The 15,063-nt window shown below is 37.6% G+C and overlaps 1 protein-coding gene across 2 annotated transcripts in view; it reads right to left on the reverse strand.

Moving 5' to 3' along the window:
* MAP3K7 (mitogen-activated protein kinase kinase kinase 7) overlaps positions 1 to 15,063 on the reverse strand; it is a 66,038-nt gene that overhangs the window by 14,211 nt on the left and 36,764 nt on the right. Inside the window, exons 12-13 of one of the 2 annotated variants that reach the window (XM_084622364.1) lie at positions 13,098 to 13,178; positions 4,426 to 4,490 (exon numbers count right to left, since the gene is read on the reverse strand). In XM_084622364.1, coding sequence (XP_084478490.1) covers positions 4,426 to 4,490; positions 13,098 to 13,178 — 146 coding nt within the window. The remainder of the gene's footprint in view (positions 1 to 4,425; positions 4,491 to 13,097; positions 13,179 to 15,063) is intronic. The other variant, XM_084622365.1, reaches the window with a different exon arrangement.

The following is a 15,063-nucleotide window of genomic DNA, read 5'->3' on the forward strand; positions in this document are numbered from 1 at the left end:
AACTATTTACAGCTGGAACCTGAGATTTGAGTAGGAAAAAAACGCTGACAACTTGTGAAGCAAGGGCAAGAGGCGCTCCGACCAACTACCGGGGCAGTAAGAAGGAACTGAGAGGCCACAGGGCCGGCGGTGCTTGATATACTGACACATGAGTGTGGGATTCAAGGGGGTGCCACAGCCAGCCCTACGGATACTGCTAAGGCAAAAGTCTCTGACAACTGTGCACATGGGCATGCACACACCTAGAATGGAACTGACCTGAGCAAGCACTTGAATTCTGTGCTGGAGAAAGTTAGAACAAAATGTGACTCAGTGCATGGGTTGTCAAGAGGTCCAGAAGATCCACCCACCCTTTCTTTATGGGAGCGGATGTCCCAGTTTTTTTATTGTAAAATGGGGTGTCACAAACTGGAATAGATTGAAAGCCCCTGGCTTTGTGGATTCAGTTGTTCATGCCCTGGATGCAAAATTCAGCCAAACAGCAAATCCTTATTTGCAGAGCATTAGACTGACCACGCTGATAATGCCATTCAATACCAGGAATTAGTGTTGGACAACATTTCTAATCACAGCAGCAATACAATAAAATACAATAGTCAGTCCTCCGGCTGCAAATGGTGGAAATCAAGTCTAACATACCAGAATTTGTATTTTGTTGTTGAGAGGGGGAGAAGAAGTGATCTCCCTTTACAAAAATCAGCAAAATACAGACACTAAATCTCCGATGGCTGTGATCAGTCTGAGAGAAAAAAAACACAACAGACCTCCCTCTTGCACATTAGTTTTTTCCAAACACAACTACACATGGGCCAGTTGATGCATGCTCTTCCGTTATCACAATGGTGAAATGAGAATTGCGAAGGAACTATAGGACAATGAAGATTATGCATGATTTAATATTTATACTTCAGTTGTGCTCAGAGGCGCCCATCAGGATTGAGGCTCCATTGTGCTGGCACTGTGCAAATGTATATGAAGACATGGTAAACTAAAATTAAAAATAGTTTTTCAAAAAATGGTATACAAACTAAATTTAGCCTGGATTAGATGCACTTTCATTTTCATCCTGCTTGTCCCAATTGGATTATTTATTATAGCACCACAGTTGTGCAACATTCTTAATAAAATATGCGGTTTAGAGCGCTCTTTGCCTTGAAAAGCTTACAAATCTAAATTGGACAATAGAAATACATTTATAAAGGGAGTAATCACTATGGTATTTAAACTACATTAAAAACAGAACAATGTAATATCTTCCCATTATTAAGAAAAGACTGATATTTTTCCTCCAGTACAAGACTGTCATATGTCCTATTTTGGGAACGACAGAAGAGGTGCTGGTTCCAGCATTTACGTTCACTCAGCCTGAAGAAAAAAAGTTGGATCTCCTGTTAAAGTTTTCCCATTTTTGGGCTCTAGTGGGTTTCTAATAAGAACGAATGCTGGAGCAGGCAGTTAGGTATGGAGAATAACCTACTGCAAACTCCTGCCAATTTTTTCCTCTGAATTGATAGTGAAATAGCATGACAGAGCAGAGAAAGAAAGAAGCAATCTCCAATTTAGCAGGCCTAGGCCATTTAAGACTTAATAGATTGTAACCAGCATTCTGAAAATCACCTGTTACTTCACTGGCAACCAATGCAGTGTGTGGAGTAAAAGGGTTTAAAGGGCATGGCAATGGACGCAAACAGTGGTGAAGTCTAGGTGACGAAGGCTAGGTGAAAGAAGTGGGTTTAAGGAGAGACTACAGAGATGTACAGAAGAAGGATGTTTGCAATGAAGTAAGGGGTGGGGGAAGGATAACATTTATATATAATTTGAAATGGTATATGTGCAGAAACACAGTGAACTGATCAGAGCTGTGTGGATTTCTAACCTCTTTATAAACTGAATTTTTCTCCTTTATCTAGTAGGTTGTTTATATTGCTAATAATCATTATTTTGAAGCTTTAAATTAAAAAATTCAAGGATAGCTGGAGCTCAGCTCAGAGTTATAGAAATCCATAAATATAGGCCTTGAACTTTAGGAGCAGTCTCAGGTCCTTCTGTCCATTCACACAAGACAGGAGGCCATGAATGTGGTTTATTAGGCCACAACTTCATTCGATTAAAATATCGGAGTACCTGGCAACGAATCGTACAGTGCAGGAAGGAGTAGGGGAAGGTGGGGATTGGCTCCCCAATTTTCCAGATGTAGGAAACCAAAACCCATTCCTCATCAAGCTTAAAGGGGGCTAGGAAAAGGAGGGGGTTGGCTCCCTACTCTATGAAACATGGGTGCCCGAAGCCCTAGTAAAGAAGTCCTCCAGGGCTTCATGGGCAATAAATACCACTTTCTTCCCCCAAACTCTTCTGGTCAGCGGGAAGGACAATGCAGTGACCTTCTCCTGATATGGCCCCAAATGCTTCTTGCCCTTCTTGTCCATCTCTGTAAACTTTTCCCCCTTCTCCTCACCTGCTGTAAGGGAGTGGATGAAGGCATATCAACAGTTTCTTCCAGCTAGACCCACTTGTGTGAAGACTGCAGTGGGCATATCTAGGAGAGAAACTTGCTTGCTTTCTACACTAATGTGTTGTGTGATTGAAAAGTTCTGACTTGGTATTGCAAGTTCAAGAATATTAGTTTTAGACTTTTCCATTACTTCCCATTCACAGGCCTCAAAAGCAAGAACACAAAAACCTGTGACTTAACATTATCCACAATGTATTTATGACCTTTGAGGTATTATTTTATTCTGCTTACCTTATATGCTACACTATGATTCATACTTGTAATAGGGCACTTCAAAATGCAAAATATAAATTGTATTTCAAAATATAAATTGAATATGAATAGAATTTCAGACAGACCTAGCAGAAATGTAAAACAAAAGATATACAGATTTCTAACCCTTAGGTTGGCACAGGTAGGAGGGAAGAAAAGGAAAATGGTGAAAGCTACACCAGCATCATGTTTTGCTCTCTGGTGTAAATAAAGGTACCAGCAGAAAACTGAGGTGAAAAAGCCTTTTGTTGTTACTCCTGGTCAAAGGAGCAATTATTTGGCAGGAACACAGCTAGAATCTCTAAGAAAGTAGCACAGAGCAACTTTCAAAGGCAGGATACATGAAAGTTAAAAAGTTCTAATACAGATGCTATATATCTAGTCTAGTAGTATTATAATCTGGTATCAGCAAACAATCATTTTTAAAAGGTAATAGAAGGAACTAAAAGTTACAAATAAAAGAACTTAAGAATATTTTAATATTGCATAAAATAGTGGCATACAGATGACAGAAGTGCATTGAAACCTTAATCACAAAATAGTTAAACGTTACAGAATAATGAAAAATTGAAACAATTTTGATTAAGTCTTTTCTCTAATTACACTGCTTGACTAAGTAAATGTAGATTTATTTATTACTGTGCTTGTATCTGTAGAATGCTTTTATTTAAAAAGCCCTATGTTCGGTATGTAATAAAAACGTTTTGAAATTTTAAAATTGATTCTGATGCTTTCTTCTGATATATACACATTCCCAAATAAACCAGACAAATTAGATTTTGGGGAAAGGACAAGGTTTCTGTTACTACAACATTGTATGAAACGGAAGAGAGATCAAATGTTAATCTCTTTGATGAGTGTATACCCCTAAAATTACCACCTACTTTGAATTACTACAGTAGGCTGTTTAATATGGAAACCTGATTAACCTGATTAACACACTGAGCTCCTATTTTTCCATGTTCAAACTACAGCAGGGATCTTAAAATTATAATAGAACCTTGCTAATTCACACTAATGATCAAAAACCTACTGTGAATTACTGACATTGACAAATTAGCAATTAAATGAACACCACAAAACAAGGCTAAGGCACCACTAACTGTACTTTGGTCATTTGAGACATCTCGTTTAATTTTAATATTTCATACTTCAGAGTGCATCACTGTGCTTGTTACCATGGTATCCAGACATCATGATACAAAAAGCAATAATTACAAGTAAATATTTTGTAAAAGTAATGAAGTCTTCGTAACAAGACCTTGCTATAGTACTTTGCTATTACATTTTCTTCCAAAAAGTAGAGAGACCACCATAACTAACCATTTAGATTTGAGAGATGATACTATGTTGAGGTTCATTACCAGTACATACAAAATTATGCAGCATGCACAAACAAAATAGATTTTTTAATAAATATTATATGTGCTGCTTAGGCAAGTTGTAATCAAGAAACTTGTCACCTAGACATCTTTCATAAGCTGCCCTTTCACAGATTTTATTTTAGATGGTAAAACAGCAGACACTATGTTTTGTAAATTAAATGATCCCTAATCACATAGATGAAGTTTTAAAGACTAGCTCTACACAGTGTAAGTATACTGCTGATTTCACCTAAATGTTCATGAAAGACAAAGAAGCCATAGGCTGAAAGATTTTACCTGATTGGATTCTGTTCCAGCAATACTAAGGTCTTGAATGGATCTCCGCCTCTGTTGTCCGTTTCCTGTTTGGAAAAAAAGACAAAACAAAACACTAAAATCTGCTCAGAAACAAAATAAGAAGGGTGCGACTGTTGCAGCAGGAGCTTGGAATTTGTACAAATCCACAGAGAGAAAGTGGGAGAGAGAGAGAGAGAGAGAGAGAGACAGCTGCAGAATTTTAACTCAAAAAATGCTGGCCTGTCAAGAGAAAGTATATCCTAATACAATAACCGTTCCTACCACATGAATAGCTTCTGCACTCTACTCCACCATCTTCTGTCACATGTGTTTGAAGAGGCTTAGCACTTGGGGATTGTGGCTGATGACGACATCTATTTCAAGTGAGTTACGTTATGGGCATTTCTACAGCAAGGCTGTACAATAAGATGCTGCCAGCTCTAACCTGTTGTTCTTTGAAGTAGCACACAGCAAAGCGTTCTGTCTGTGTTATGTTCCTCTCACATATATCAAAAAGCTATAAGAAAACTTATTTCACTTTAAGTCAAAATGAAAGCTCTTAGTCACCCTTTTATGAGCAAAAATACTTCATATTCTAAAAATCAGGGCAAGAAGTTGTTCTCTAGCTAAGTCACATCTTGCTATCAATCCACTGAACACAGTGGTGTAATCATTCCTCTTCTCTTTCCACCCATTAACATTATCCACCACTGAGAGCTATAGAAAATAGTTTAAATTTTAATACTGCTAGTCCATCAAGGAAATGTTTATGAAACTAAGTCTTATGTAAAATACAATGGATTATGTAACAGAATTTCCCTTGGTACTTTGATTTTTATTAATATTGTTTATAGTGTCTCCTGAGATGACAGGTCAGCTGTCCAAAAGGAAACACCAAAACATCATGAGTAACAGCTGACAATGCTCAAAATTTTTAGTCTTCAACCTGCATTATGTAACTTTTCTACCAGTAGGTAGCATTTAGAACATGTACTATAACAGTTACAGCCTCATACTCCCATAGTATTCGACAGTCAGTACTCAATCAACGTTTTGTAACATGTGGCTCATTTTTTAAACTCTTAGATATTTATGCTGGGTCATTTCAATATGACTTAGCAGCCTTTCTAGATAGAACTTATAATTTGCACATCAATTAAAACAAAAAAAGTGAGAATGGCTACCTAATCTCATCTACACAGTTTAAGATATCACAAATTATGAAGTCCTTTAACCAGTAGTTCTGTGCAGCAGTCCTGTCTGTTTTAGAAACACACTACCAGAAAGTGAAAAATTCTCAGTACCATCTTCTCCAATTTGTCGCCTGACATTTAAATTCAAGAAATTCTAGAAGTACCAAAGGGAAGGAACAGTTTATAGGTTAGAGAATGGGACAAATCTGTCTGAAATTGGGGTTATATTCTCAGCTCTGACACGGATTTGCTGTATTACCATAAACGAGTTATAATCTCTCAGTAATTTAGTTTTCTACATCAGTAATTTGGGGAAATAAATACTTACCAATGTAAAAGTGATGTTGTGAGGCTTAATGAAGGTTTGTAAAGCCTTGTAAAGAGATCCCATAAGGCACCAGGTGAGAATTATTAAACTCTTCCATTTAATATAACTACTTGGCCATTAAAACAGGATTATTCATAAAAGGAAGAATTATGCTGGTGATAGTAGCTGCAACTCATCTTGGAACTCAAGATATAGATGATCTACTCATGACTGATACAACAATTATGTGCACATTTCATTCAACAGCACCATTCTAAAATTAGCCCGTCTGAAATAAGCTTGCAAAAAATATCTGGAATTCTCATTTCAGATTAGCAACATTTGTGAATTTAAAGAACCCGGCACATGTGTTGCTGAAACATTAGATCATGGTTGCCAAAAAGTTAAAATAATCAGGGTTGGGTAGAAGTAAAAATCAACACTTTTTGAGGGCAGGAAGAGACCAACTGATTGTGTTACAGTGAATGAGAGTGTCTTTAAATGAGAGATCTCCAAGTTAGTGAGGCAAAAGCAAGCTCTATTATGCAATGTCATTTTAATTAGTATAACTACTACAGACATCTGGCAAATCGTTCACACAAAGCAGAAACAAAGACAGCAAATCAACAAATACTTGTTGCTCCAGAATGAAGATTAACGTCAATTTAGGAATATGAAGATGGAATAAGTTTCCTTGACTTTAAATAATTAGTTCTAGTCTTTGTACATGTTTTGAAGTTGTTTTGAACTTGCTCTTACTCTAGTTTTTAAAGTAACTGGTTTAAAATTTTCTCTTTACAGGAACCTAGAGTAATTTCATGAAATTGACAAAAAGTCAATACACATCAGTTATGTACAATACCGAAAGGCAGAAAGTGATGCACAGCGGCAGGATTTTAACAATTTATTGGATTTTAAGATTACAATTCAACTGTCAACCAATTACTCATCTGGTTTGAAAACGGCAGCTGTAATGAAAAAGAAACTTCAGGTGCCTGAATCACCAAGAGAGGAAATAAAATGTTCTTTGGAATGTATTTGCTCATGAACTAGAAGAGGCGGCTTTAAAAAAAACAAAAAGATGGGATGCCAATTCCAACATGTAACTAAACCAGTGGAGCAGTATATACCACTTATGGTATGGTAGTTGAGGTAACATAAAAAGTTTATAAGATACTTGGGGCAAGGACCATTTCTAAATTTTTGTGCAGTTATGCATATGTCAAGAGAGTCTACATAAATCTTGTGGGTCAGAGTTACGGTTACTGGAATGAGTATAGTGTATTTTCATATACATGTCAATACTGCCATTAAACAAACTATAAACTGTAAGGGTAAAAAGTGAACACAAAGAAGTTGACAGAACAATGAAATTTCTACCTTTCTCCTGCCTCTCTGCCCAAAAAATTCTCTCACACTTTCCCTGCCCATTAAAATCCCCAAAACACTTCCTACCCTCTCTTTTTTTTTTTTTTAAAGTATCCGGGCTCCCCCTTAGCCTCTAAGGATATGTCCACACTATAGCTGGGAGGTGTGATTCCCAGCGTAGATAGACTTGAACTAGCTCGAAAACAGCTGTGTCGATGTTGTGGTACTGGCAGTGGCTTGGATTAGCCGCCCAAGTCCAAACCTGCCTGAATCCTTGAATCTGAGCTTGGGTGGCTAGCCCAAGCCACTGCCAATGCTCTGATGTCTATGCTGCAGTTTTTAGCATGCTAGCTCAAATCTGTCTACCTTCACTGGGAATCGCATCTCCAAGTTGCATTGCAGACATACCCCAAAAGTCCACACACATGCAACTTAATCTCCCCTAACTGATATCCGCAGCTTCCCTTGGTTCTCTCTCTGCTCCAGCAACAACTCACACATACATGCTGCCTTCTCCCTCCCCCTCCGCCCATCTTGCATAGGTAGATCCTCCCTATATCCGCACACTCTCCCCCCTTCTAACCTTCCCAAGGCTCTCTCACCCATCTGCTTCTGTCCTCCACAGAATCTCCCTTGTGTTTTGTCTCCTGCCCAGATTGTCTCCTTTCTCCACGCTCTCTCCCTTTTCACTCTCCTTTAGCTTTGTTTTCAATTACACACACACACACACACACACACAATTTTTCTAGAAAGACCCACTCCTCATTCAATGCAGCATTGTCAGTGAATGAAGCACAGGGTTACAAGAGAAAAAATGATGTGTTCTTTTGAATTTTAAAGAATTCTGGAATTCGTGAATCTGGAATCCGGGAAATGCTGGATTCTATTCCTGGATCTGCTACAGACTTCCCATCATCATAGTTCATATACACAAGAGGGGAGAAATAAGGCTGCACAAGCAACCTTAAATCTAGCATTTCCTAATTTCTGAATGCTTCATTTTGCAACCTTAATGTTTTTAAGGTAGTTTTTTCCTGTATGCAATAGGTTACGTTAGCAGATCATTGTCAGCCTTTTTAACGTATAGGGTTTGTGGTTTGTTTAAATGGTAATGCTGTTATGTATTTTGCATAAGGCCAATATTAATCTACACTAAACTACAAAGGAAACCCCGCCATAAAACTTGGTTAACTTTTACATAAAGAGGAAGTCCTCACTTCACTTGGAGTAAGATCCTGATTTTTGTGGAGCTTGAAGCTCCTATGGGCAGGCACTTTCTCCTGAAAATATTCCCTGACACACACCCCCCTGATGCCGGTAATGTAAAATTATTTTAATTCAGGTGTTCCTCAGGGCACCTTTTCTGGCATACCTTCCAAGTACAAAGAAGAGGAGTACCTCTCCTGCAAACCATAGGTCTGTGGTAGGAGGATTCCTTTACTGCATTCTTTTAGAAGGCATGTTCTGTCTTAAGGACCTTAACATATCCATAGAAATGGGTCCCCTCCTCCCCATCCTGTGCACCTTCTCAGGTGCATCCCACTGCAGAAAATTATGCTTCCAACAGAAGTTTATATTTCCTTCTTTAAAAAGGGAATATTAATGAAAACATGGTGAACATTTTTTAAGGCCACTGGAGAAAAAAAAGCTACCCTGGACATTATAAAAGCCCTGATGTAATGTTAATAAAGTATCTAATAATTTGGTTTAACTATTTCTTTTAAAACTAATCTATGCAAAAGATTTTGTTTAAGATTATACCTCACCTGAAAAACTGTTAAAGCTAAGTCATTTGTAAATGAGAGGTATTGAAGGGGGAAAAGCTGGACATTCTAATAAAAGGAATGCAAATTTATAAAAGCATTTTCTATTTTTTATTAATTATTGACTGTGTAATTTATCTCCAAATCACATTTAGCAGTGAGTGGTGTAATTTTAGTTGTGAACATTTGTTTTCATGGTGTACCAAAAGTTTAAAGCTATTTAAACTGAAAAACTGTGGAGGTACTACTGATGACTACATAACAATGCGATCAGCTGATTGACAAAATTATAGAAATTATAGACAAAATTATAGAAATTGGCATAGCACCCTCTAAAGCATCTATGGCTTTCTATAGTTTTTCTATAGATATTCTGCAAAATATCAACTAACTCCCTTAATCTCCATCCCCAAGACTCACATGTGAGATTATAGCATTGATGTTGTATAAAATCAGCAAAGCTCTGTATGTATTGTGTCAGGTTTCAGAGTAGCAGCCGTGTTAGTCTGTATCCGTAAAAAGAAAAGGAGTACTTGTGGCACCTTAGAGACTAACAAATTTATTAGCGCATAAGCTGTTGTGAGCTACAGCTCACTTCATTGGATGCAGTGAAGCAATGAAGATAAGCTGTCGTGAGCTACAGCTCATGCTCTAATAAATTTGTCAGTCTCTAAGGTGCCACAAGTACTCCTTTTATTTATTCTGTGCTGCACTTATGTATTGCACTGACTTGGGACTTGACTAACTTCTTTGGGGCAGGGACTTTGTTGTTTGACACATTATGCTTTACATGGCACTATATAGAGCATCCACTATTAAAAATTTAAAACTACAGAGCCTAGGTAAAATCAGCCTTATTGCAGTTATTTGTGGCCATTTAGAATATAGTATGAAAACAGTGCTACTAATAGAGAGTTGATAATCAAGTTTTTAAACTAAGGACCACAGTACTATAAATACAATAAGTCTCACTTTGGTAGTCCCGTATTTTTAGTTGATGATGTAACATACAGCCCAAAGCACATAATGTATATGCATAAACTGTCTAATAAATGGAGTTGCCAATGCAAGAATACTGTGATGTAAACAAGATTTATCAGATACTTCCTGACTGACTAGCTTTCTAAAACTGTTTGCCTACTTATCTTGGTTACATTTTGCATGGTCATTCAATACACACTTTAAAACACCTGGCTATTAATACTTTGGTGGGTCAGGCTTTTTTTCTTTTTTAAAGTCTTTCTTAAAATGCTGGTTTGCAGTGTCTATGCTATATCTGTTGGAATGAAAAATAAGAAAGGTGTACTTCTGTATGTTCATATGGATACATGCCTACAACAACTCTGGAAGATTAGCTACCAAACTGTAAACCGGAAATGATTCTCAAATCCATTTCACTGTTTTTTTTTTGTTTTTAAAGCTTTGCACACTAATGGAAAACTCAGGTTTTACCTACTTTAAATGTCAGGGTCTCAAATAAATGAGAATTATACTTATGCAGGGTATTTCAAAAAGTGTTTAGAAAGGATGGGAGTTTGGAAAATATATATCAAGCTCTTTATCTTGCAAACATACCACTTTGAGTTTTTGCATACTTACATTAAATAAACTAAGCAGCCTGATTAGTCCATGAATGGGAGGCCTCCAAGGAAAACACAAATATAAGAAATGGTGATTCAGGAGGTAGCTTTTGTACTAAGCCAGTACTCTCCCAGTTCCTTAGGGAGCACCTTTGTAATCTTTTGGATAAGATGCAAAATGAAGTTCTTAATCACTTGTGTGGCCATTTGAAATCCTACAACACTTGTAGAGGAGCAGGGGTCTTATCCCTATTTTAGTTCGGGCAAAATACATTTGGTCTACATCAAATTCCTCTGAAAGCTTTATTTAAATAGGGTAGTCTTCACTTTGTCCCAAAGCATAGTAAAGTTTTGCTGTTATCTACCCTGGACAAGGCTGTATTTCAGAGGAAGAAATCGGTATATCTAGTTTGCAAAGCTCTTTGGATAAAAAGTTATGATTATATGTAGAATATACAAAATGTCAGTTTCTTATTAATGATCTCAGTAAATATCTCAACACTGGGGGAAGTCTGAAACAAAATTGATATTTTTGTTATAAGGTGAAGTTAAATGAGAGGGAAGGCTTTCTGGAAAGGGAAAGTGATGGGTAAAAATAATAAAAGCATGCTGGGCCTGCCATCTTGAGGGCTTTAGAGGAAAACCTGGCTGCATTGTAACAGTTGCAACCCAATATACTGCTTATAGATGACAACACAGAGTCTGAGCTAGAGCTGGGAAAAAATTTCAGTGACTAGTTTATTTGCTGATAAATGCAGTTTTGGGTGACCTGAAACTAATTTTTGTTGAGTTTGTCAAAAAAATTTTTTTTGATTAAAACAAAAATTTGAAAATGTTCTGTTTGGTAATATTGAAACTAAATGGTTTGTTTCAACATTATCGTAACATTTTTGGGCTGGTGTCACAAAACTGCCAGAGACGGTGGTCTCAGCAGGTTCAATTACCCCTCTGCCTGCTGTGGAGAAGGAATTTGAACCTGGATCTCCCACATTGCAAGAGAGGTGCCCTGAACACTAGGAAATGGAATATCCTGATGTGGGTTCTCAGTCTATTTTGCTGAAGCTGTTCCATGATACATAAAGAAAAAAAAACAGTCATTGGAGCATGGACTTGAACTTGCATCTCCCACATCCCAGGTAAAGGCTCTAACCACTGAGCAGTAGAGCCATTCTTGGTCTCTGGCCCAATGACTATTCATCGTCATTCATAGTCATAGTCTGGCTATACCGAAAGAAGGACAGGAAATATATGACATGGGTTTAATCAGGCCACAACTTTAATATTAGATGTCTAGGACTACCCGGCGGATAAAAAAAGCGTACAGTGCAGGTAACCCTGTGTTTATGCTGTAATTACCCAGAGGGCTTTTACCAGCTCCCCTTCTTTTTCTATCCAGATCCCTCCAGCAAATCCATTGCTGGGACCTTATCACCCTCCTCCCCTCGTAGGAGGGTTAAGGCAGGCTATAAGAATGGGAGTCAGCAACTGCCCCTTGTTCGTTCCTTTAACAAATGCCTCTTTTAAGTCCTTTTCCAAGCCACTTCTCTGGTCACTGTATACCGATCCTATGGAGTACCTGCACTGGACATCCACCTTACACTTAAAGGAGTTGTGAGATACAGCCTACCGCCCTTCACTCTATGCATGAACAGAGCCCTTCCTGAACTCGCTGTCGGGAAGGCAGGGGGGAGGGGGGGGGAAATCCTTCCCAACCCCCCTAAAAAGGGGTGGCTAACGTAATACCCACAGCAGGTCTTGACCAAACATGGAATTTTACCAACTAAAGTAGAGAGAGGGAAGGAGGGTCCTGCCTCAGCCGCTCCATGTAAAAGGGAGGCTTCAGGCACCGAGCTGCTCCTTGTAAACCTTGCATTCCCAGGGGATGAGTCAGTGACTACGCTGACCCTTTTGCAGCAGTTTTCATCCCCTCCAGCCATAAAGCACTGTTCCCTTCATTTGGCCAGCCAGCCAAAAATACACCCCCCCTGCTTAAAAGTGCAGTGTGGTCATTCATGAGGACAGTGAATAGCTATTGGGCCAGAGTGTGAGAATGATTCTACAATGTGGTGGGTAGGCACTCACCTAGGATGTGGGAGACAAGTTCAAATCCCTGCTTCAATGACTATACATATATATGTACATGTATATATAAAATACTGCACATACAGGATTTCTCTGCAATTTTGCTTCATGTGTGAGATAGTTTTTAGTACCAAGAGATCGGTCCAGCCAAGGGCTCAGTCCTATCTATGAGACACAAGGCAGAGGACTGCACACTGGCAAGCTTTTTTTTTTTCTCCTCCTCTTTTCTTAAAAAAAGAAGGACATCATGAAAAATCTTACTGGATGGTCTCCATCTGCACCCTATATGAATTGGAGCAAAAAGTATTTTTTTATTTTAATAATGTGATCATTATTCCAGCATCTTAGTCAATAGAGCCGTTCACATGGTCTGTGATACCTGGTATGATGACTGAAGGGACATCCAGAATGTTGCCAAATGAAGCAGTTTTACGATGGCCCCGTTTAGGCTTGGAATAGGCTGAAAAAATACACATACACAATACACATGCAAACAGCTACAATGGTAACACAACAAATTATTAAATACCTAACACTGCAATTCTCATATACTGTTAAACTAAAGTACATGCAAAACATGTCACACACAACAAACTGCATAGCTTTCTATTCATGCTTAAAAATAATAAAGAAATTGTTAAAAGCAAAACAGAACTGGCAGTCAATACAACATAATTAGCTGTAGTTAGCAACACAAAACTCAAACAGACAAAGCAGCATGGCAATGAGGAAAGGAAAAGTGCAACCATCAGAATGGAAGACAAATATTGACTTCTTCCAGTTCACCTGCATATTACTAATAAATGTATTTCCTTCATTGTTTTAAGTTATAGAATACTTCCTCCATAGTTTTATTCTAGTCTCAGGCTAAAATTGTTTATAAATAAGTTTACATTTTCATGTTGGATGCTTTCATTTTCTTTAATTGACATCTCCTGTAAAGTGAAATCAAATCAATGTCTAAGATAAGCTCACTTTAATATGAGAAAATTTGAAGAATTGCTTCAAGCGTTGGTAAGGTGCCCTCTGACTAAATGTTTGCTGTTTTGTAAAAATGGCAATTTGCATACCAACCTAAATACTTTAGAATTAAGCATCCCATTCACGGAACTATTGAAAACAAAACCCCAAAACCCCCATATTTGTTGAAGTGGAATTTGTATCTATTCTAATCACATCAAACATCATAAAACATACTTACAAATGTTAATTTTGCCACAGGTAGTAAGAGGAAGCGGTGGCAAAATAAAGGTCTGTAGTTTAAAAATTAAATAACTGTCCCATTTGAAATAGATTTATGAATGCAGCTCCCAAAAGAAAACTGCTCTGGCATGTTTACCTGAAAGAACTCTCAGTGACTGACATAAATGTGCACTGCCTGATTTGTTTCTATGACCAGTCTAATAATAGACGGAACAAGAGGATTAGATAATTCTTAAAATAATTTTCGGTGTATTTATTCTTGACAATAGCCTTAACCTCACATAGCAACACAATTTTTTTTGTCCAGGATCATAGTATGTTCTCTGTAACGTAGTTAATGAGACTAAGAAACCACCATTGTTTTTGCTATTTTCAACCTAAGTCACAAAAACTTGTTTAGACTAATGTGGCCTGATTTCTACTAGTTTGCCACTGCCTGAAATGAACTCTGTTCCCTTATACTTGTCCCATTCAAATCAACTCTCTTTTGTTCGAAGAAGAAATTAAATAAAAAACAAAAACAGCCATAGCAAAATCTCCGAACAACGTACTTGGAGATAATTACTGGCAGTACTTAAAAGAATCTAGTGAAGGAAGGCAGACTGGACTGATTCCATACTCACACTGGGTGGTCAAATGAGTTTCATTTGTTCTGAACCAATGAGAGACTTGAATGAGGCCCAGAATATTAAAATAAATCAAAACACCGCAGGCTATTGTTGGGTAAGGACACAATTGCCTTGTGGTGGCTAGACCCTTGATGAATACATATCTGAACGATATAGGGGCAAAGGCTATCAAGAAGTATTTGCAGTCAACTAGCTATAAGAGTAATAAAAAACCAAAATAATCCATCCTGGATTGATACTATAATGTTCAAGTAAGATTGTAAACTCTTTAGGACAGGAACTAGGTCATCCCATGTGTATGTACAGTGCCTATCACAATATGCCTTTAGACATTACCAAAGTAAAAAACGTTTTTTTTTTTTGGTTTTTTTTTCCTGAGTTGAATAAAAGTTTAGTCATGGTGCACAAGAGAGTCAGCACACCAAATATACCCAATATGTAAAAAAAGTAAATACACAAATTTTCAGAGTGATGGAAAAATATTGACTCAACTAGATAAAGTCTGACTAGCAG

The sequence above is a fragment of the Lepidochelys olivacea genome (genome assembly GCF_965140295.1).
Source record: "Lepidochelys olivacea isolate rLepOli2 genome assembly, chromosome: 3".
In the NCBI taxonomy this organism is placed as follows: domain Eukaryota; kingdom Metazoa; phylum Chordata; order Testudines; family Cheloniidae; genus Lepidochelys; species Lepidochelys olivacea.